The following is a 24,559-nucleotide window of genomic DNA, read 5'->3' on the forward strand; positions in this document are numbered from 1 at the left end:
ACCAGAGCTTCTCTCACATAAGGGTTACAAGTGTATGAAGACATCTGCAGCTGGTCAATTGTTTATCTCACTGTCCTGCCTTGACCCTGTCCTAAGGGTCTACTACTGTAAATGTGGCTGAGCCCAGAGAGCAGGGGGCTGGATCCCTGGGACTGGCTGCTTTCTACGCTGCTGAGTAGGTATGTGTGCCCACCTGTCATACTTCCTGTGGGTGCTGAGAGCACCGCCCCTCTTAGCTGGCTGTCAGCCAGTGTCTCCCAGCTCTAGGCTATGAAGTTTCAGGAAAGGGACATAGCCACTGCCCACACCAAAGAAACTTGGGACCTCTGGTGCCCACCTTCCTGTTTTGAGGATGCTCTGCCCACAGTACTGTTTTCAGTATTCATAAATAACTATTTAGCATAGAAGCATCCAGGAAGCCATGCTTCCCAGCAGTGTGTTGCTGCAGGACTACCCTCCCCTTTCCTGGTAGAAGGCAGTTTGTGATGCACAATGAAACCTTTCACTGCTAATCACAGAAGTGTTCCTTTAAAAATAACAAAGATTCAGTTTCGGCTTGTACTTCCCCATTGATAGCATAAAGTGGAAACTTGGAACTGGGATATGAAGATGTTTGTGTTCCGGTCTTGCTAATTCACTGGTAAGGGGGCTTTAAATCCTGGCAGCATATTTAGACAAGCCACATAATTTTTAAATTTATTTCTAAGTATTTTATTCTTTCTTACTCTATTATAAATTAAGTTGTTTTTGCAATTTCATTTCTGGATTGCTTATTGCTAGTGTGTAGAAGCCATTCCATGTTGTTAACTAAAATTATTAAGATAATACAAGCTAATCCTCATAATCCTGGTGTAAGCTTTTCTTCAAATGTTTCATTTAGGAAAGAATATCTAGTACTCTCTAGTTCACTTATGTATCCTTAACACTTAGAACACTACCTGACATTAAGGTACTCAAAAACATTTAATGAGGCTACTATATTTCACACATTCCTCGATTACAGCACTAATCTTCTTGTGTTGAAATCATGCTCACATGTCCGCCCACCATATGGGAAGCTCTCTGAAGGCAGGGATCATTCTAGTGTCCCAAGAACCTTTCATAGTATATGGCACACAGCAGGTGCTTAGCACATGTCTGAAGATACTGAAAGAAAGATTCTGTGGCATGAAGAGTTGGGCATATCACAGAAGGAAATCTCAGTGTATGGCTTTTCCACATGCACCTGTAAATTGGGCCAAAATGATCACTGAGGACATCACTGAAAGAACACAGAGAAATCAGTTTAGAGGGAACACCAGCTGCCTGAAGGGTATATGTGTATATGTGCAGGTGCACACATCTGTGTAAACTTAGGAGGGCTTAAACTTGATGCTGATTGTGGGAGATTTATGGATTGATTGATTGTGTGTAAAATATACATTCCCTATACAGGTTGGAATGGAATATTAAGAGCCCCTTAATAGAAAACATGTCAAACATTTTCTCCTGACAGCTTGCCACCCAGGGAAAGTACTTAACATGATCTACTTCCAAGAATACTTAACTCAACCCATATTACTCAATATAACTATTGATACAATTGATGGGTGGGCCAAACTGAAGATTCAAAGAGATTCAAATCCATTAATAAATCAGAAAATCCAATAACTGAATATTTGAATCCTAACAAAAACTCTTTAAAGGGCAAGATAATAGGCCCTAGCCACATCACTCAGTTGGTTGGAACATCCTCCAGTATACCAAAAATGTAGCAGGTTCAATTTCTGGTGAAGGCATATACCTAGGTTGAGGGTTCCTGCAGGAGGTAATTGATCAATGTTTCTCTTTTACATCCATGTCTCTCTCTCTCTCTCCCCCACCCCCCCTCCTTTCCTCTCTCTCCCCCTTCTTCTCTCTCTAAAACCAATAAACATATATCAGGTGAGGATTTAGAAAAGGGGGCAAGATAATAGAATTTTTAAATAACTAAATGGGTATTATAAAGTTATATTTAAACTTACTTAGATCTTCAAAATCTTTTAGATAATGACCTAATATGAACCAATTATTCACCTTATAAATTTCTTGAACTACTGTAACAGATGGATAGCTATTAGTTATTACTCATAGCAATTATATAACAGATTATTCTAGAATTTCCTCAGAAATTAACAGTTTCCCAAGAATTCTGGTTTTTATGATATTTGGAGACATAGTTGTTTAGCTTGTCTTGGTTTTTGAAAAAGCAGACAAAACTGTGTAATATCACCATGTATAATTTTAACTTTTTCACTTGACACCAACTTTGATACCCAAGCAAGATAAAGTAAATAAATTTTTAAAAAGGCTTAAAAATAGATTCTCATAAACATTTCACCAAACACAGCTGTTTCTAGTTCACTGAGTCAATTATTACAAAATATTTTAATGTGCTTTCTGGCAAACATAAATAGCTTCATTTCATGGAAATGCCACATTTCCAGTTATTCATAATAGGTTGTAACTGTTTAAGGATATGTAACTATTTCTGCAGATTTCTATACCAGCAAAAGAAAGAAACTACCTAAATCTCTTGAAAATGTAAGACAGACCTTAATCCTATGTTATAACAGTATTTCATGCCAGAGATTGCAAACTAGCAGCTAATAGTATAACTACACCCTGCAGATATTTTTAGTATGCACAATTGCAAATTGGTAGATTTGCCATAAAAAATCTGAATTTTCAGCCTCTCTTGAAAAACTTAAATTTGATTACACTGGATTCATATTCTAACTTTACAACAATCAACTGGCATTTAACTGAGACTGATTTTCAGAGGTGCTAAAAAGGCTGCCCCTTTTAAAAGGAGCACAATCTGCTCTACCCATTCAATATAAATGCTATGTGCTAAGGTAACACCTAGAATGGTTCACTCATTTTTGTGGCTTTTTTAAAAAAGTATATTTTATTGATTATTTTGTTATGGTAGTCCCATTTTTCTTCCCTTTGTTCCCTTCTGCTCAATACATTTATGTTACTTTTATGAACCTTGTAGGCATTTGAGATTGGGATCCTGCTTTATCCTTAATAAATATATATAATTTTATATATTAATTATATATAATATTTTATATATAAATATTTTCTACTATATATATTTAACAGGAGAAAATATTTAATTGATTGAGAGAATGGCTCCACTTATAAAACTTTTGCATGGACTTTTTGGAATGTAATATTATTCAGGGTTGTGTCTGCCTCTCTTGCCTATCTCCATACCTTTCTTAGTATAAGGATGTATGACTGCATTATCTGAGGTTTAGAACTTAATGCTTTAAAGTTTCTAAGATTTTCTTACTGTTTTTCCACTTTAGCTTCTGATAATTTTATGAAAAGATTAAATAAACATGAATCTGATACTTTTTTGACTGAAATATTTAAAAATTATTTAAATTGAAATATCTTGTTACTTGGGTATTCAAATGTATTTTTAATTCAATAAAACATACACCGTGGAACAAAATATAACCTAAAAAAATTATGAAGCCACTGAAAAAATGTGTCAGTCAGCTAAATTTTGTTGGGACTTGCAAACAGGAAACATTCGGTTAACATAAAGAACTTTTTCTATGCCAGAAACTAATGTTCCCTTTGGCTCTGTATTTTATGAGATTTGACAAAAAAGCAAATTGTAATTTGTAAGGAAAATGTAGATAAATTCTGAACAACTTACACCAGCAGTTTTCATTTTTAGTAGAAGTTTGAGCTAAACAGCTAGTGAACATCCAGTAATATAGTCAAATGAGTAAATTACTTCCAGGCAAATTAATCACCAGCACACTAGGGATTCTAAAAGGGGCATTATTGATACAAAAATAACTTATTCAAAAATAGCATAATTTAGGACTTCTGGTAAATAGAAGACTGGAAGTTTTTTTAAAGTAGGGATGATGTCCACCTTTCCCATCACTATATTGCCAAGATCTAGCCCATGTGCAACTCATAAATACTTGTTGAGTAAGTGAAAGAAAGAGTACGTGTGAATGCTTAGCAAATAACAGTCGTTCAGTAAATATTTACTAAATAGCTAATTCAGGAAATTAATTTATTCAATACATATTAACCAAACAAATACATGACAAGTACAAATTAATAATTCTTCTTGTATATCTTATTGAAAATAATAATTAACATTTACTTATTTATTGAGAGATTTATATTTATTATATTAGGTACTTTATGTATGTTATCTTATTTAGTTAGCCCTCACAATAACCCCATGAAGTAAGCACTGAAATCCAAAATTTTAAAAATAAAAACAAAACAAAACTCAAGATGGTTAAGTAACTTGAGAAAAGTCACAAAGCTGGTGACCTTGAAGGGATTTGAAAATGATCCTATTCTGTCATTCATATTTAAGTGAGTTAGAGAAACTCAGAAATGAGTAGCATAGTTTTGTTGATGGTATAGAAACAATCTGAAAGGCATTAAGAGAAATTAACGTACACAGGTTGATTGACATAAGAGGAGCATGTAAGAAAGGATGATATATATAGAAAGATTCTATGTCAAATTGATGCTGTGAGGAAGAATGGGGGAAGAAGATATATTAGCTAATTTTGATATCCCATATATGAAACCAAAAGACAATAGTCAAAAATAATTATAGAAAAAGAAAGGAAAGGATATGTAATGGCATGAATATAAAAATAGAACAAAAGCACAAACCTTCCCAAATTCCACAAGCTATACTGTGAATAAAAAAGACACATATAAATATAAAGGAAGAATAAACCTGAAAGTAGAATTATGCTATAGGAAGATGGTAAGAACAAGGTAGAGGAGATAAGGATAGAAGCTAGAATTCTTGAATATGCTTTGTTTAGTAGATATGATTAGCATGTCTTGTTTATAAATAATACCTTAATTTAAAAGTTATATACCTTAATTATAAATTATAATTAAAGTTAAAAGCAATTTCTAAACATTGAAAACAAAATAAATCAATTGACCATAACTATATAGCAAGTTGGTACATAACTATACAAGAAGGAACCATTTCAATTTGACTATAAGTCCTAAGTAGTTTAGACTATAAGGACAAAAAGACCTGCATCTGTTTTCTATAATCACATTGTTGGTGGTAGTGTTATTTTGAAATAATTATGTGTGTATTGTGGAATAAAGTCAATGAGTAAAGCAAATTCCCTGTCTTACTGACCTTGATATATCATGTTGTATTATACAACAGCAGTCCAGAAAAAATTCAGCCATTGGTAATATGAGAATGGTTTGCGTAACATCAACGTAACCTGGCAGCCAAGGAGAGTGGACTAGAATGCATATGTGTTAACAATGTACTAGTCAGTGGGGTTGGTAGATGCCATTGAATGAGCATGTGTACTGTGTGGCCAACTCATTCAAAATGACTGAGTAGACAATGAATCTGCATAAATTTTTCATTAAGCTTGAACATTCCTCCCCAGAAACTATTCAGATGACTCAGAAGACTGCAGCTATGGGTAGCTTCATCATGACAATGTGCCCACTCATGCGTCATGTCTCATGCAGAACTTTTTGGTGAAACATCAAATCACCCAGGTGACTCAGCTCCTCTATAGCCCAGATTTTGTGCCCTCTGACATCTGACTTTTCCCAAAACTAAAATCACCTTTGAAAGAGAAGAGATTTCAGACCATTGATAAGATTCAGGAAAATATCACAGGGGAGCTGATGGCCATTGGGAGAACCATGTGAGGTCCCAAGGTGCCTAGTTTGAAGGGGACTGAGGCATCATTGTCCTATGTACAATGTTTCTTTTATCTTCTTCAATAAATGTCTGTTTTTCATATTACATGGCTGGATACCTTCTGGACAGACCTCATATATTATGTAAGTACATAATAAATATTTTCCTGCTCTTTCTCCTAAAAAGGTATAGAGATCAATCTAGTAGCAATGAGCACCTTCAGTTCCCAGATTCTTTCTGCTATAAGAAACAAGGCTCCTTGGAGAAGTGACTGATTCCAAGTTAGCAGCATGGGAAAAGCAAAATGATCTTTGAACATCTGTCACTTTAGAAAGCAGAAAAGCTATCAAAGGCTATTAGAGTTACATTAAAGGGATTCAAAATCATGTCAAAAGGCTCCCACTGGACAAAAATGTGTCAGGCTGACTGTCAATACTAAAATAAATATGTTTAACTAAATAAGTACATAATAAAAAGAAAAAAGTCTCACCTTTGGAGGATAATATCAATTAAGCATTTTGAAAACTGGTAAATCAAGGGAATAAATCAAGTATTTATCATGTCTTTCCTGTATGAACTTTACCTCAGGGTAGCCAAACAGTTGATGAGAGGAAGTTTCTCTTTTTAGAAGACTTCTAATTAATAAATGAAGAAGACAAAACACTATTACAAAATTATCATTTTGCAATCCTTAATGAATTAATGGATCCAGAAAAAGATCATCAATGGCTGTTTACCTCGCCAAAAGGGAGAAAACCAGTATTATGTGCCTCCTAGTGAAAGTATATGGCACCATTTAGAAAGTGGTCTTGCCTAACCTTCCATCCCACCATATACACACATATTTCAATGTGACTCAGATTAAGCGTTTATGAAAACAATGGAAATACACGGAGGAGGGAGCATGTTAAATAAAATGATGGGCTGTAGTAAGCAAAATCCAGACTATGAGAAATTTTACAGGACAAATGACTCAAGACTCTTTACCAGAAATTGCTTGAAAAAAATTTGATAGGCGGAACCTAAAGAATAAAGACTCAGTGGCAATGGTTGAACCTTTTGTAGGTACCTCATTGGGATTCCAGTTCAAATCAGTAAATTTTTTTTTAAAACAGCATCAATAACAAAAATTGTTTAGTGCAATTAGGGAAGTATGGCTACTGACTGGATGCCTGGTGATATTAAGAAATTTTTGTTAGTTGGGGGAGTATGATAATGGCACTCCTTTTTTATTTTTTTGTGACACTGACTTGAAGATACTGGAGCAGTTGTCCTATAGAATGGTCTACCTGTCTGGATGAGTATTTCTTCTTTATATCCTTGTTTGCTGAACTTCCATGCACTTTGATTTTCTGGAACTTCTGCTTGTCTCTAGTTTTGAGGTAGTTGTATTTCTTCTTAGTTGTGGAGGGAGATGCAGCATATCTGTCTATGCCTCCATCTTGGACAGAAGTCTGTATGTCCTAAACATTTATTTAACTTCACTGATAATATAATCTGAAGCATGACTCGCCACAGTCAAAATGATGGAGAAGGCATTTATCTTTGATGCCCTAATTCTCTGACACTAATAATGTCCTCTAATGTTGTTCTTTCCATATCCATTCTGAAAAAAAAATCTTGTAAAATTTGCTTTACATATGGACTTATTATCTTTATTAAACAGAGGATTATGGTACAGTTCCCACCATGATTCAATTTATCTCCCTCTTTTCCCTTAAGTCTCTTTTCTATGTTTCTTTGTCTGTCATTTTTATCTCGCAACTTTCATCTCTCTGGGCTTCACTTCACTCCTCTACACTACATTCCTGTCTTCTGTGTTTGGGTGAGAATTACTAGAAACATTAGAAAAGATAGGCCACATAATAAGCAGCACATGCTGGCCATTTGAGGAGCAGTGAGGAAGAACAACTAAAACTTGGCCTAGATTCCCCATGTCTGGACAGACTCCTCTGCTGGTACTCACCTTCGAAAAAAGTAAAATCTCCATAGACATATGCTTTTAAGTTGCTAAATAGCAATTTCTTCTTCCTCGTTATCCTCACTACTTCACACTGCAGAAGCAAACATATAAAAAGAAGGGGGTAATAGTAAATGTAAAAAAAAAAAAAGATTTAATATGCAGGGTGGGGCAAAAGTAGGTTTAGAGTTGTGAGTAGGCAAAATAGTTTATTCTTGTATTATTATTTATTAATTATTGTATTATTTGCCATGTGAACTGCAAACCTACTTTTGCCCCACCTTGTATTTATCTTGTGTGTTTTAATATTTTCAATGTTACAGCTATATCTTTTTCTGTGCATCCTGCAGATCTGTAATTTACTGACTTGATAAACCCTACACTCGTTAAATACATTTTAGACAGGGAAGTTACACAGGTCATTTTTATAAGCTAAGATTTTCTTTTAAAAATTCCTTTTAGAAAGCAGACTTCTGGTCAAGATGGAGGCATCGGTAGACACAGTTTGCCACCCTGCACAACAATAAAAATAATTATGAATACCTCAAAACTAAAAACACCCAGAACTACCAGAAAACTGAACTGCATAGAAATCCAACAAACAAAGATATAAAGAAGCAATACTCATCCAGAGAGGTAGGAGGGGTGGAGAAAGTGCAGAGAGGATGTGGTGTGGTTGTGGCAGGAGTGGCAGCAAAGCAGTGGCTGTGGCTGGCCAGTGGAAAGAGAAGTCACACATTATAAAAGTTGGGAGGGACACCTAGGGAGCAATCCTAGCCCGCAGACCAGATTGCACAGCTCATGGTTCTAGCTCTGGGGAAAATAAAGTTTTCTGTCAGTATTTTTTCAAATAGGTTTTGAATTCCTTGCTCTTTCTCTACTCCTTCCAGCACCCCCATGATATGAATGTTGGTACGATTAAAGTTGTCCCAGAGGCTCCTTACACTATCCAAATTTTTAAAAATTATTGTTTCTATTTGCCATTATAATTGGGTATTGTCTGCTTTCTTGTCTTCCAAATTGTTGATTTGCTTCTCTACTTCATCTTCTCTACTGTTAACTCCTGTAATATATTGTTTACTTCGGTTAGTGTAGTCTTCATTTTTGACTGGTTCTTTTTTATGGCTTCCATGTCCTTTTTTATGCTGTTCTCATTAAAATTTTTTGAGCATACTTATAACCATTGTTTTGAACTCTGTTTCTGGTAGTTTGCTTGTCTTCATTTTATTTCTTTTTTTTTTTCCTAGAGATTTCTTCTGTTCTTTTATTTGGGACTTGTTTCCTTGTCTCCTCATTTTGACTGCTTCCCTGTGTTTGTTTCTATGTGTATGTAGAGCTTCTATGTTTTTTACATTTGGTAGAGTGTTAGGTGCCCTGTAGGGCCTGATCACCCAAGCTGGGCATCCCAGGTATGTCCCCAGTGTGGGACATGTGCACTGTCCTGTTGTAGTTGAGCCTTGACTTTGTTGGCATGTCACCAATTGACTGAAAGGACCAGCTGTGACTACAATAGAGGAGCTGCTGTGCAGGGGCCAACCCCATGGAATAGGACTTGCTTCAGTGTGACTTTGGCTTCCACCAAGTCCACCTATTGAGATTGTCACTCGTAGAGGTAGTTGGGTTGTAATCAGTCTGGTCTGAAGCTGTCCACAGTGCACTGATTCTGGGGTTTTCCAGAAACTACAAGGTCAGCCACCATATGTGCACTGACAGGGGACACCTGGCATGAGTTGTAGAGTGATCTGAAGATGGCTACTACTTGTGCTGGGCTACTTGTGGTGCCTGGGAGAGGCTGGCTGCCACTAGTGCCAGGCCTGGGGTCACTTAGCAAGTGGTATAGGGTATACAGAGGCCAGATGATGCTTGTTTGAGAGATTTTAGGAAAGTCTGAAGCATGAACCTAAAGAGGTGGTTTGTAGGAAAAACCACTGGAAACAGCTTGGGTGGGCTTGCAACTTGGGTGGGATAGGGTCTCAGGGAATCACCAGTGTTAATCAAGTTGATGGAGACTCAGATATGGCACCACCCTGCCAGCTCTGTGAGGGGAGTGCTCAGAAAAGAAACAATGGCTTTTGCCCACACTTCTGTCTCGGAGAAAGCTGCTTCTCCAGCCGTCCTGAAGCCAGATAATTCAGTTGCTTCGCATATGTCCCTGGTACCTTTTAAGCTGCAGTCCTAGTATTAGAGCTTAAAGTGAGTCTCAATAAGTGTGGGACTCCAGGAGTCTCTGTCTCACTCAGCCTTGAACCCTGCTGGTTTTTATAGCCAGAAGTTATGGGGACTTCTTTTCCTAGCCCTGGTATCTTGTGCTGGGGGTTCTGATGTGGGGCCAAGGGCCTTTCATTCCTTTGGGTGTGAGGGAGGCCTCAGCAACCAAGATATACCTCCCAATTTTTCTTTACCACATGTAGTATGGGACCAGCTCATTATGCATCTCAACCCCTCCTACCAGTCTCAATGTGGATTTCTAGTCTGAATCTCTTTATTTATTCTACAGTGAGGTACTGGTAAGACGGACCTGAGAACCTACCAACTATTTTGGTTTTTACAGAAATCAGGCAATTCCTGATCTCTTTGTTGCATTTTTGTTTAAAGTTCAAAATTTTGTTTAACATATTTTTCATGAAATTTATAATGAACAACAACTCAGACCTCTAAGGAATATTATTAACATCTCAAATCAAGTCGTTTAAAAAATAAATATTTAAAATTTTTTTATCAGAAAAGCATGCATTCTCTAAAGAGTAATCAAAGCCTTTTGAATTTATGTTAAATTAATAAACATAATATCAGTGAAAGGTTCTCAATACTATAAATAATAATTGTCATTAAATTTACTTCTTTTAGTACAAATAGAGACATACAGTGTTTACTTTAAAAAACTATATTACAGGAAATTAAAATTTACTTTTAGAAGCTGATCCAAATACAGTAAATGTAGATCCTCCCTTGAATATACTTTGTATAAGCAAAAAGAAAAAAAAAAGTCTGAGTATGTTGTGAATGTGAGTGTGTACCGATAAAAGTAATTTTTCCATGAGGCTTATAGAAACAAATATTGCTACTCTGAAATTCCACTATATATTGTGTTATTTTTAATTAAATTTATTGGGGCAACATTGGTTAATAGGATCATATAGGTTTTAGGTATATATTTCTATGGCACAAGATCTGTATATTGCACTGTGTGCCCACTATCCAAAGTCACACCATCTTCTGTCACCATATAGTAGTGTTAAATGATTTGTTTGGATCTGGAAAATATCTGTAAATGGGCACAATGTGTCAGTTCTTTGTTGGGGGCAGATCACTGGATGATACTAGGAGTCAGGGTAGGCTGTGCATGAGAAAACCCAGAAGGGCTTTCCATGAAGAGGAAGGACGCAAAGGTCCAGGTCAGAGGCAGGAATTCTATACTCTCCAACATATTGCTCCCTCTCTACTCTCACTGCCATGACATTACTTCAACCAGAGTCATATTTCATAGTTCTCCCTCAACTATCCCTCCTCTTTTTCCATTTCTCATCACTTATCAGATGCTATGGTTTCTAACACTTTTTATAATAATGTCTGCAATCCCTTTACTGCCCTTCTTGCCTCTACACTGTTTACCACTTACCTAGTACCTGACACCACACTAATATGTCTCACCTAGAACGCCATTTCCTGCTGGTTTCCAGCAGAGTATTTATTCCTCAAAATGGTCCTAGAATATAAAATGTTCCTACTGTTAACTAACATTTGAAAAATGCAGCATACATCACTTTCCTCTTGGCCAGCCATATACACATTAGCATAAGACTAATATTTTTCAGACAAACACAGGAGCCTGTCAAGATGAGGATATAGAGAAGTATGGCTCAAAAGTGGGAACGAATCAAGGTTCCAGTGGGAGAACAAAGTGACGAGGAGATAGCCAACCTAACAAATGAGGAGATAGCCAACCTAACAACCTGTGTTTGTTTGCCTCTGTGTCTTAGGTAGAGCTGTCGCTCCTGTTATGTTGTAAGGGGCAGAGCCTTAAGTATTCGTCAGTATAGGGTGACCTGTTTCACCACATTGTGACGCTATATGTGGGGGAGAGGTCTGAGAGGGAACAATGTCGCTTCCTCAGCACTCGCCCATTTTCCATGCACTTCTCCCACTTCTGTATGGAACTGGCTCCTCTCGAGCTGTTGCTCTGGCTGTCATTCCCAGAGTGGGTGGGTCTGCGGACATTCTAGGACTGTGGGGGCCCTTTAAACAAGTGGACTTTACTGAGAGATTGGCAGTTTCTGCCTCCACCCCAATCCCCACTGGTTTGCACAGTCAGAAGCAATGAGGCTTGATTTTCCCCAGTGCCAGGACCATGAGCTATACAGTCTGGTGAGCAGCTGGGAACACTCCCCAGGTGTCCCTCCTGACTTTTTAAAACATGTGACTTCGCTTTCTGACGGCCTGCCACTGCTGCCACTGCTTCCGCTACTGCTGCTGCCACCACACCGCGTCCTCTCCGCCCTGGCTCCGCCCCTCCTACCTGTCTGGATGAGTATTTCTTCTTTATATCTTTGTTTGCTGGACTTCCATGCAGCTCAGTTTTCTGGAACTTCTGGTTGTTTCTAGTTTTGAGGTAGTTGTATTCCTTCTTAAACCCTGGCTGGTTTGGCTCAGTGGATTGAGCATCGGCCTGCGAGCTAAGTGTCACTGGTTCGATCTTCCAGTCAGGGCACATCAGAGAAGGAAAACTCTGACTCCAAAAAACCTCCACTGCCTTGCGGCATACCTCTTCAGGGGAAAGGCTAAGGGAGTAAACCCCGACAGAAAATCCGGAGCCGGAGTCCCTAAGGCGGTTTGACGTTGTAGTCAACACCGGCAACTCCTGCGGCGCACCTGAAGCCAAGCTGTATCGACTCCGTCTTTCCCTTGGACCCTTCAGCTGCGAAGAGAGGGGGGGTCTGCTGCATGGGCAACAGCAGACCCTCCATATCACCCTGCCCAGGCTCTGTAGCTTCAGCTCCACTGGAGAGGACACTCCAGCGTCATCGCAAGATGTCGATTCAACACGGGAGGAGACAGATACCGTGTCACTCCCGAGTCGGACTGCACAACCATTCTCGGCGGTGCAGATAGACTCTTAAGAAGCTACACCATCGTCTCTCGAGACGGACAGCTGCCGACGACGAATATTTTTCAGAGGTGCTTGTCCTGGAACTCTGGTTTTCACAGCCAAAAGTTATCTTTTCATATAACATTCATCAACATCTAGTCACTCACATTCCAGAAAACACACTTTAGGAGACAATGGCTTGGAGTATTTAAATGACCTCTAAACTACTCTTCTTGCCTAATCTTTCCCTTTTTTAATGCACCTAGTATTTCACTGTTAGATTAATTTCTGTGAAGTGCTTAACTGAGCATACTATTCCTTTGCTCAGGAACCTTCAGTGGCTCCCCACTGATCTAAGTAGTAAGTACCATCAGGATCTCCATAATATGCTACCAATATGCCTGACTGTGTAACATAGGAGAAAAGTCATGAATTTTGGAATCAGATCCAGGTTCAAGTTCCAACTCTGCATCTTTAATACTGCAAAACCATAGGCAAGTCATTTATTGCTTTGAGCCTATATATGTATTGCTCAAAGCAATTCTCTCTCTCTCTCTCTCTCTCTCTCTCTCTATATATATATATATATATATATAATCTTTTATTTTTTACTCATCTGCAAGTACAAGCAGTAATTGTAGAGATGGGAGGATGTAGTGAAATAGTTTTTTAAAGGTTTCTTGCACTAATTGTAGCACAACACTCTCTGGCACCATTGGTTATAACTTATTTGGTAGGTTGAGCTCCTTTCATGTGGTTAGTATCTGCCTATAGTAAGAGACCAACGATTTTCTAAATTGAGAATCAGAGGATGACCTATTAGTGTCAATAAAAACTGATTAATAAAACAGTTCTCTGCCTTTGTTTGGGGAACTTTCTATAGGTCCTGAAGGAAGAGGAGCCAATTCCCACAGCATATGTAATATTTTTAGGTGGGACTGTGCACTCGGTTAAGTTGGTGGGCAGGGCCCAAGAATCAGCAGCAAATCCTGGGTTCACATACATGAAACAAAAGCCCATTACAAGAGTCAGAAAGCTGCTCTTTTGTTAGATTTAGAAACTTTAAAGAGTGTTTCTGATTTACTTGATAGTCCCACAAAAGAAAATACAAGGTCTTCAATATGCCTTCCTAAGAAGGGAAAGAGGAATTTTTGTTTGATTTGCTCACTAGTGTAGTCCAAGTACCTTGAATAGTGTCTTGCATGTAGAGGGTGCTCAGTTAATATATGATTGATGGATGGATAAATGAATGAATGAACAAATGAAAGAGGCCATGGCTTGCATATTCTATGTGTTCTAGCATAGGGCCAAGTATACAGAAGATCTTTAATAAGTACTTGACTGGCTAAATACATGGATTTATATATTCCTTAACCAGTCAGGGCATTTAATAATGTACTTTAAACTAAACATTATTCTGATATAGTCTACTTTATACAACATTGTTATATATTATCTCCTTTTAAAAACTATTACTTTTTATGTTTCTACTTTATAAAATATTTCATATCATATATATCATCATTCTTTTTCTTTTAAAATTTATATAATTATTGATTTATTTCTCCCCTCATAACAGGGGACTGTCACAGATTGAAAGTGGAAGAAGGAAGAGAGATATTGGGTTGGCCAAAAAGTCCGTATGGTTTCTTCCCATAAAATAAAAGACACATTTTTTATTTTCAGCAATAATTTTATTGATTTGGATATTTTGAGTATATTGGCTATCTCCCACATGGTAGAACATTGCTTATCTTGATTTGATCACTATTAACTTCAACTGGTCTACCTGAACGTGGAGCGTTGTCCAGCAAGAAATCTCAAGCACAAAACTTCACAATCCACTTTTGACATGATCTATCGGTCACAGCAGTTCTCCATACACTGCACAAATATATTTTTGTTTCTGTTGCATTTTACCTTTCTTGAAATAAAACATAATATGCAGCAAATGTTGCTTACTTTCTTCTATCTTCAATATTAAAATGGCTACACACAAATTCTTCAATTTTGATATATCTTTTTTCATGCATGCTGACATGACAGCTGTCACAATACAATCTAACAAAATTGTTTCAAATGAAATTAAAGACAACTAAGTGCTACTAGAGCCATCTTTTGGAAAAGAACAAACAAATTTTTTGGCCAACCAAGAAGTTTAAATAGATATTTTAAATCAGAGAGTAAAAATTTTTGTATAAAATTTATTTGAATATATTGGATGAAATGAGGAGAAAAATAAGTTTTTAAAAGATTATAAGAAGATGGAGGGAAAATGAGGCATAGGGAGTGTAGAACATGTTTGACAAATTTGTTTGGAAAGAATGTTACATTTATATACTCATTTTTTTTTTAACTGAAGCACTCTACTCAAAGTTTTTTTATAATTATCATTCCTGTGTGAAGAAAGAATAACCATATTCGTCCTTCACAGTTACAAAACCAAGACTCAGTAAAGTTAATGATCTGTGTATCCAATAAGAGGTAGATCCAAGGGTGGGATCCAGGCCTCCTGAATATTCAGGAGTAAAAACAGTTGTGGAGTGTGAAGTGAACCTGACACATTTAGAGGTCATGAATAAGGTAGTTTGGCTGGAATGAAGAGGGTATATAAGAAAAGTCATAAGAAATCAGGTTAAAGAAATAAATATGAAATAGGTTACAGAGTACCTTAAACAATATAATAAAGAATTTGGATTTTTATCCAAGTCAGTCATTTTTAAATTATTTTAAGCAATAAAATCCTTTTTTAAAAATATTTTATTTACTTATTCATTTTTTAGAGAGAGGAAGGGAGGGAGAAAGAGGGAGGAAGAAGCACCAATGTGCAAGAGATATATCAGTCAGTTGCCTCTCACATGCCCCCAACTGTGGACCTGGCCCAGAACCCAGGCATGTGCCCTGACTGGGAATCAAACCGGGACCTTTCGGTTTCCTGGCTGGCACTCAGTCCACTGAGTCACATCAGTCAGAGCAAAATCCTTTTTTTTTTTTTTTTTAAAGAAATATTATATGAGATGCCAATACATATGCAAACCAAATAAAAGGAGGTAGTTTTTCCAATCGAAGTTTTTCCTCCTTCTTACCTTCAGCCTCTGAGGAGAAAAGTGTGAAAACTGAAAAAAATATGAAACTGAGAACTTTGAAAAGTCATGAGTGCTGACATGCTATACCAAGAGGCATAGCAAGCAGGTGAAGGGACACACTACAGAGGCAGGAACCATAGAAGTGTGGCTATCGGGGCTGCCAGTGGGAAGGGAAGGCAAAGATGCCTAGAGACAGAAGAATCAGAAGAGCCAGGAACAGTTCAAAGATTTACACTTGGGCAGCTGGAAGATAACAACACAATCACAAAAAATGGTGAAGGGCAAAGGAGGAGGCTGTTGGTTTTGATGAAAGACAATGATGTACTTTTAACTGTGTTTTATTCATATCTACTATACTATGTTATGGTCAAAGAGATAGAAAGCAGCCCCTTTTTATCCTCTACAAGTTTTCTTGCCTTTTTCACGGCACAAGTCAGAAAGCTGAACTTTGTTATATTTTTAAAAAACTTTAAGTGCCTAAGATTTCACCTGAATTTCCAACATGAAGAGAATGCAGGCTCCTCAATGCCCCTTTCTAAAAAGAAAAAAAGGACCATTTCCATTTTTTGGTAATATTTCTGTTCTTCAGACAGCCTGGATAACTAGCACTTAATTTTTATCTTAAAAATATTTTTCCAGTGGAGTTACATACAATTAAATGATTTACTTCTAGCATAATTATTTTGAAATACAAGAGTTTTCTTGTGCTTTTTAAAATAAATGATGAAAGTAAAACTTGTTCAATATTGTGAATCCAACCAACTAATAGAAATTCCAATGAGTATACTTTTGATTGCGAATAAGTTACAATTTTTGGCAAACTGAGTCTGAGGCGGATGATCTCCAAGTCTCAGTTTCTGAAACTAGTGATGCAAGAGCTCCCGCCCTTTTCTGAGAACACAGCCTGACTCAGGCAGGCAGCTGCGGCTATTAAAACAGCTTCAGCCCTGCACGCTTCCACTTCCCTGCGGGGTGAGCGCCAACGCGGAGATGAAGCTCGCGACCTGGTGCTGGCTGAGCTCAGCTGCCCTTGCTACTTATAGTTTTTTGGTTGCGGCAAACAACGAAACAGAAGAAATTCAAGATGAAATGGCTAAGGACGCCTGCCCGGTGAGACTAGAGAGCAGAGGGAAATGCGGGGAGGGAGGTAAGTGCTCCTACCAGGTGAGCCTGCCCCCGCTGACTATTCAGCTCCCGAAGCAGTTCAGTAGGATCGAGGAGGTATTCAAGGAAGTCCAGAACCTTAAGGAAACCGTAAATAACCTGAAGAAATGCTGCCAAGACTGCAAACTACAGGCTGATGACAACCGAGACCGGGGCAGAAATGGACGGTTGTTACCGGACACAGGAGCCTCCGAAGAGGCTGATGAAAACCGAGTTACGGAATTGAAGAACGAGGTTAACAAGCTATCCTCTGACCTAAAGAATGCAAAGAAGGAGATCGATGTGCTTCACGGTCACCTGGAGAAGCTGAATCTTGTAAATATGAACAATATAGAAAATTATGTTGATAGCAAAGTGGCAAATCTAACATTTGTTGTCAATAGTTTGGATGGCAAATGTTCATCTAAGTGTCCCAGTCAAGAGCAAATACAATCACCTCTTGGTATGTATACCATTTTCTTATCATTTGTCTATGAATATTATATAGCTACAAACATTAACCTGAGTAAGTTAAATAAATGACAGATTAAATAAATTAAACCTTTTATTTTTCAAGGTAGTACAGGAAAAATTAATATATTTGCAAATGTGTGACCACAGAAATGATATAGGACCCTACTTACAAAGATTATAATTAGTTCTTTATCCATTAGAAAGCACTTTCAATTCCAAAGATCTTTGCTGATGCACAGCTACACACAAGTGAAGAGGAGAGATAGAATCTTAATGTTTTAGTGCACTTAACTTGTTTATCTCTTCACTGAAGTGTTTGAAAATCAGAGAGATAAGTGTGGTTGTGCTCAGTTCAGAGAAAATCATTTTCTTGTGGTCTGCTGCTGATTGCTCCTTTTCATGTGGCAATTAAGAGATGTTTGAAAGATTTTAGCAAGTAATCTGCAGTTCATCTAAAATATCTACTGAAAATGGGAGGTTTTATAGCTGAAATTTTAAAAAGCAGTTACATGGTTTCATGTGTGTATAAAACTGTGCTTTGAGACCTAGTGGCACAAAAACATATTAAGGAGAGTTTTGGCATGCCACTAAGGGAAGGAATACACTCTTATTTCTTTTCCTCTTTTAACTCAAACTAGAATTCAAGTATGTAAAAATAGAACCCATCCTCACCATCCAGACTACCTGAATTAACTTTAATAAATATATGTGAAAGATAACAAACTTAACTGCCTACTCTGTCCATGAACCAGCCATAGCACTGGTTCCTCCAAACCCTGGCTTTCCATCTGAGTTCCTTGGGCCACTACTTGTGATGGCCTTGTCACACTCTGGAAAGCCACCTCTGCATTAGGACTAGCACAAACCATGAGTGTTAAGTTGAAGGGATATGGTGCCTGGGGAAGGGATCAAATTCATTTGGAACAAGCACTTCATGCATGTTCCATCTCCAGGGAATCTGCCAATGAAGGTAGGTGAGGGGTTCAAGGACCACTGTTGCTAATACACCAGGCAGCCCATATCTGAGGTTACCCTGCACATTGCAAGGCAGAGAGCTTCATATCTTAGGTGGCATTGTTGGGCACACATCAGATTCTCTTGTCTATTTTTCACTAAAAGTTTTGGGAAAATATCCAAATATTTTGAATTCTAAATACACATGAATAGCTTTCTTGTGCCTCAGAGTAGTTTATATTAAGATTACCCTATCAGGCATGAATTTTTATAAAAATTATCTGGGAGTAAGTTTCTGTATTTGATTCCTACAGAGTCATGTTAACTGTTTACACTTATCCTGAACATAATCACCTATCATTTCTTTCTAGAAATGCTTTCTGGCTAAATGCTTTCCTGGAAAATAAATTCAGAATAAATATATCGGTATACTATTGAAAAAAAATTTCCTTTTTACTTGAGCTTATTTAGTGATCAAGCAAGTAAAATAAATGCAAATGTATGATCAATGCTGTACATTAAAACTTTACCACATCATTTAAGACATATCCTATAAAACTTTTTGACAGTGGAGGCTATCAGCCCCTTAAGGTGAAAGGAAATAGAAGCTTATGATTCCTCTTTATGCATGGACTAGGATAGCTGGAATCATTGGAAGAGTGCCTACTGAGGGTAGCCCTCACTAAATATTACTAAATTATTAAAACTATTATTTGTATTTATCCTTCTTGTTTGTTGTCGATGTTGTCTGCTTTGTAAAACCAGGTTCTTATATTGAGGCCTTAACAAAAATTTGCTAAATAGGTTCAAGTAAGTTTAGTAGGGCAGGATTCCATTACTGCCATAGATGGAACTGTCAAATTGCTTTTGTACACACAAAGAATTCTTCAGATGCATAGTTTGTTTTTTTTTTTAAACAGAATCCAATATCTTTCTTTTCTTCCCCTTTCAGCTCAACATCTAATATATAAAGATTGCTCTGAGTACTATACAATAGGCAAAAGAAGCAGTACGACCTACAGAGTTACACCGGATACCCCAAAGAGTAGCTTCGAGGTTTACTGTGACATGGAGACCATGGGGGGAGGCTGGACAGTGCTGCAGGCACGTCTTGATGGAAGCACCAACTTCACCAAAACATGGCAAGACTACAAAGTAGGGTTTGGAAACCTCAGAAGAGAATTTTGGCTGGGCAATGATAAAATTCATCTTCTGACCAAGAGTAAGGACATGATTCTAAGAATAGATCTTGAAGACTTTAATGGTGTCAAACTCTATGCCTTGTATGATCACTTTTATGTGGCCAATGAGTTTCTCAAATACCGCTTGCACATTGGTAACTATAATGGCACAGCTGGAGATGCTTTACGTTTCAATAAACACTACAACCATGATATGAAGTTTTTTACCACCCCAGACAGGGACAATGATCGGTATCCCTCTGGGAACTGTGGGTACTACTACAGTTCAGGCTGGTGGTTTGACGCATGTCTTTCTGCAAACTTAAATGGTAAATATTATCACCAAAAATACAAAGGTGTCCGTAATGGAATTTTCTGGGGCACCTGGCCTGGTATGAATGAGGCACACCCTAGTGGCTACAAGTCCTCCTTCAAAGAGGCCAGAATGATGATCAGACCCAGGCACTTTAAGCCATAAATCACTAATGCTCATTTCTCTTAGTATTTGTTACCGAAAAGGGCAATTAATTCCTTTTTGTACTCCTTTTCTATGGTTAAAATTTTATTCTGAGCAGTGGGTACTTATGCTACACAGGATTTAAAATAAAGTAAAACTATATATACATTTTAAAGGAGTCCTTTGTTGCTGTTATGCAAAAAAAATGAAGAAACAAACAAACAAACAAAAACACTTGCAGGGACTTGGGAATATTGAAAACTACACATTAGATTCATAATTCTCCTAATTTCTACTAATAGAAAAGTTTAAGTACAAAGTTTAAATGATTTACTTCAACTATAATTATTTTGTATTTCTTGCTATAATTTAAAAATAATTGTTTATTCAGCAGGTCAGATTTTACACAATTTGTATTTTGGCTATGACTTAAACACATCTGACGGTATATTACTCTTTTGGGGATATAAAGAGTTATTTGGGTATTGATTTGTGTCTAAATAGCCTAATCCTTATTCTGAGATAAACTTACTAAATTTATGGTATTTACTTTGAATTAGGAAGACCTGGCAGCATTTTAGTTTCCAGGCAAATTAGAAGTCTTCATGTACTATTCATGAAATGTAAAATATTTGTCATTTAAAACATTTTAAAATGTGGTAGCATTATGTTACTCCTAAAAGCATTCAGAAAATTAATTTAACCACAAAGAACATTGTTTAAAGGTAATTCATTCACAGTTTATACCTCTTTAGATGTTTGACAGTGAAAACTGCTCTAACATAAAATTTTTCTTCCTTTCCTTTTTATGTCTAATAGTTTTTAGGATAAGATTGCTCACTACTATCTATACAAGAGAACTGGTAGGTTTTTCATTGGAGAGATTAGTGTGGGTGAAGAATGAATCATTTATTTATAGGCTATGATACTCTGAATGCCAATTTTTATGTCCTAAGCAGTAATAGCTTTAAAGCTAAGTTTTAGAGGACAAATAGGTAAATCTATTTATAAAAAGCATATTAATTTTGAAATATATAGAAGAGTAGTTCAAATAGTATATATTTTAACCCTAATTGGTATATTGGTTATTTTACTGTCAGAAGATTCAAATACATATGTTTATTTTTTAATCAAGCAAAAGTATCTAGATATTTTATAATTAATCAATTAATACCATATTCAAAATATTATAAAAATAATGTGTTAAGTTTCATCATTGTAAAAAGGGATCATTTCAGAGAGAACAGCAGAATTGTGCTTGCATGTTTAAAATACTTGAATAAAATTTGAAATACTGTATGTGAGTCATAGAAATACGAACTTTAATTTCTAGTGTCTGTTTCTACTATAGTAACTAAGATTTAAAAATATATTCAAAGATTCATCTTTACTCATTATTTGAAAATGATTAAGGAAGATAGTTGCCTTAGGTAACAAGTTAATTTTTGAGCATTACCCTTTACAGGAAATTCTAATAAATAAGAAGCAAAATATTCTTTTAATAATATATAACTTATAAAGTTTTCAGGTCAACATATTGAAAGTTGTTGTTATTATGAATACTGTTAAAATGCTAAAGAGAAATACAAATAGAATTAAGTTATGACCAAAATTATCACTGTAGACCAAAATCTATAATTATAGATTTGAGAGGTTGCATATCTACCCAATAGGATACTAAATGTAAATGTTGTAACTAATTTACTCTTATTTTCTCTCGTTTTTTATGAACATTTTTATATTAGACAATGTATTTATTACAAATAAGGGCATTCTGATTTACTATCTACAATTATTAATATATGTATAATAAAATTTCGGTGATCAAAAATGGACTACTCACAGAATACAGTTCTAAAGAGAAATAGCTCATATAGTGAGTGTGCACTGATATAACAGAAATTAGGTATCATTTCAGGAAAATCTGTCATATAATTCATTAATCCATGTAAATACTCAAAAGCTTGTCCTTCTACCTTTACACCTTATTTCAAAGGATCAAAATTTTATTTTCCATTTATACTTTTATGGCACTTTTCTAATAAAAAATTCTATAACATAGAAATTACTTTTTGGAAGTCATTTCATGCCACTTATTAAATATATTTTAGATTTTTATAATTTTTAACATGTTGATGGAAGTAGATTATAGCTAAGAGTCTTTTGCCTTAAGATAACTACTTACTAATATATGCTAATGTTCATAACTGTGGAATTACTATTTAGAAATATATTATTTCATAGTCTTGTCTTATAATGGCCAATATTTGTTATTTTAATTAAAACTTTACTTCTGAGCTTTACCATTCTTTGAAAATATTGACCTTAGAAATTCAAGGTGGAACTGCTTCACTCATTACTGAGAAAAAAAAATCAAATGTTTCTGATAAGCAGTAATGTTCCAATGAATTAATGACACATCTGTTTAATTGAAAAACAGCTTAAATATGCAGAGCATAGAAGATATTCTGGTAAGAAAATTTGTTGGTGCTTATTTTTGAATGACTACCCAAAGAAAGGTTTTAAAGGTAAAAGTTATGGGTAATATCACAATAAGCTCTTATTTATAATTCTTATCTTTATGTATAAATAAATTTGTTTAATGTCTTTTGAAAACCCTGTAAAATAAAAGATTTAACCTTCATATCTATTTATTTATTCAGTGTGAAAACATAAACATTATTGTCTGTGAAATAATATTTATATATTTATTCTTATCTAAAAAGGTATATAATGTTTACCTAACCAGACAATATCTTTGACTCTTTGAAGATTTTAATGAGTATGATTTTACCAACAGGAAGACAGAGGCAAATACAGAAACACCATTATCTTATTTCCCTCTATTAGAATACTGCTGACACATTTGAAATACAAAAGTTTCAGTTTCATTTTGAGGCATTGAACTTCATCTCCTCTTTTTCCATCATTAATGTTCCTGCTCTGTTTCAGCCCTCATTATCTCCTTAGGATAATGCAAATGCTTCCTAATAGTAAGCTGTGCCTACAGTTTCAATCTATTCCAATTTACCCTCCATATCACTGCCAGAGGGATTATTAAAAAATCAATTCTGATCATGTTATTGTCCTGCTTAAAACTGTTCAACAACTCCTCATTTCCTGTATGATAAAATCCAACAAATAAACCCCCTCATGAACTGTTTTCTGCCTACCTTTTAGTGTTCTTTTCTACAACTCCTCATACTCCTGCCATACTGAATGCCTTGTTCTTAAACAAACCATGTTGTCTCATATTTTCCTGACTTTGTGTATACTATTTCCTTGGTTTAGATAGAATGCCATCCTCAACCCCTGCTGAATTTTATTGTCTTGTCTATGATTTAAGAACAGGGACCCAGGAGCCAGACTTGCTAGGTTTGAATTTGAGGTCCACCATTTGCAAGCTGTGTGATCACAAGCAAAGTCACTTAATCTCACTGTTCTTTGGTCTCTTCAATTACAAAATAGCGATAACAAAAAAATTTTCCTGTTACAGTTATTGAGCAAATCAAATGATATAACATATGTAAAGCACTTAGAACAAACATACATTATGTATCATCATTATCATCATCCTAAATAGTTTTCTATTCTGGGAAGTCTTCTCTCATGACATTAGGGGAAGTTTGGTACCTTACCTTTTTGTTCCTATACCATCATAATACTCCTTATTATATATTACATTATCTAGGTTTTCTAAGTTCTACCCTGAAATCAATCTGTTTGTCTAGTATGTAAAGGAAATTTGAGACAGGAATGTTGTTACTAAAGTGGTTCGTGAATATGTTACCATAGAGGAAGGGCTATAGTCTAAAGAAGCCAGAGTTATAGTAAGGGAAGGAGTGGGTACTTTCATATCAGCGAATTTAGGAGATGGCACATACAGGTGAGAAGTGATTGAAGCTAGGGGAAAAGAAGGCAAGACTGGATCAGATATATACTATAGGACTGGGTGTATTACAATGGCAAAGTTTTAGAAGAGGTTCTGGGAACCGAGGCGGGTTAAGAAAGTAGGGAAATTCCCTGGCAAGTCAAATGAGGAAACTGAGACAAATGGCTCAACAAATGGCCGGAATAGCTGAGCAACTAATGGCCAGCTAATAAATCACAAGACCTTATACTCCCTATAACCAAAGATACCTAAGAGCAAATGATTTAAGACACTTTAGTCAGGGAGAAAGATAACCAAAAACCAATTATTGCTGGACTAGTCCAAGATAGAGGTGAAACTAACCAGAGAATGACCTCTGCCCCAACTCCATGCTCATTTTACTACATTAGCTCGCTAAATTACACACCTCTAGATATAATAAATATTCTGTTGAAATCCTCCTCTGGGACCTCCCCTAAAATTTCTCCCTATAGACAATATTGAGTTGGTCAAAAAGTTCATTTGTTTTTTCCCATAAGGTGATTCTAGTAGCTTGTAGTTATATTTAACTTCATTCAAAATAATTTTGTTAATTGTCTTGTGACAGCTGTCATATCAGCATGCATTTTAAAAA

At 36.1% G+C, this 24,559-nt stretch overlaps 2 protein-coding genes across 2 annotated transcripts in view; one reads left to right on the plus strand and one right to left on the minus strand.

Moving 5' to 3' along the window:
- Positions 1-24,559, minus strand: part of CCDC146 (coiled-coil domain containing 146) — a 141,028-nt gene that overhangs the window by 88,996 nt on the left and 27,473 nt on the right. The window lies entirely within an intron of this gene.
- On the plus strand, positions 16,762-22,698 carry FGL2 (fibrinogen like 2). Its single transcript, XM_090286726.1, has 2 exons — positions 16,762-17,451; positions 19,369-22,698. The coding sequence occupies exons 1-2, from the start codon at positions 16,836-16,838 to the stop codon at positions 20,073-20,075; spliced, it is 1,323 nt and encodes a 440-aa protein (XP_090142852.1). The 5' UTR covers positions 16,762-16,835; the 3' UTR covers positions 20,076-22,698.

Source organism: Furipterus horrens, unplaced genomic scaffold, assembly GCF_987537825.1.
Source record: "Furipterus horrens unplaced genomic scaffold, mFurHor1.1.pri manual_scaffold_9, whole genome shotgun sequence".
In the NCBI taxonomy this organism is placed as follows: Eukaryota; Metazoa; Chordata; class Mammalia; order Chiroptera; family Furipteridae; genus Furipterus; species Furipterus horrens.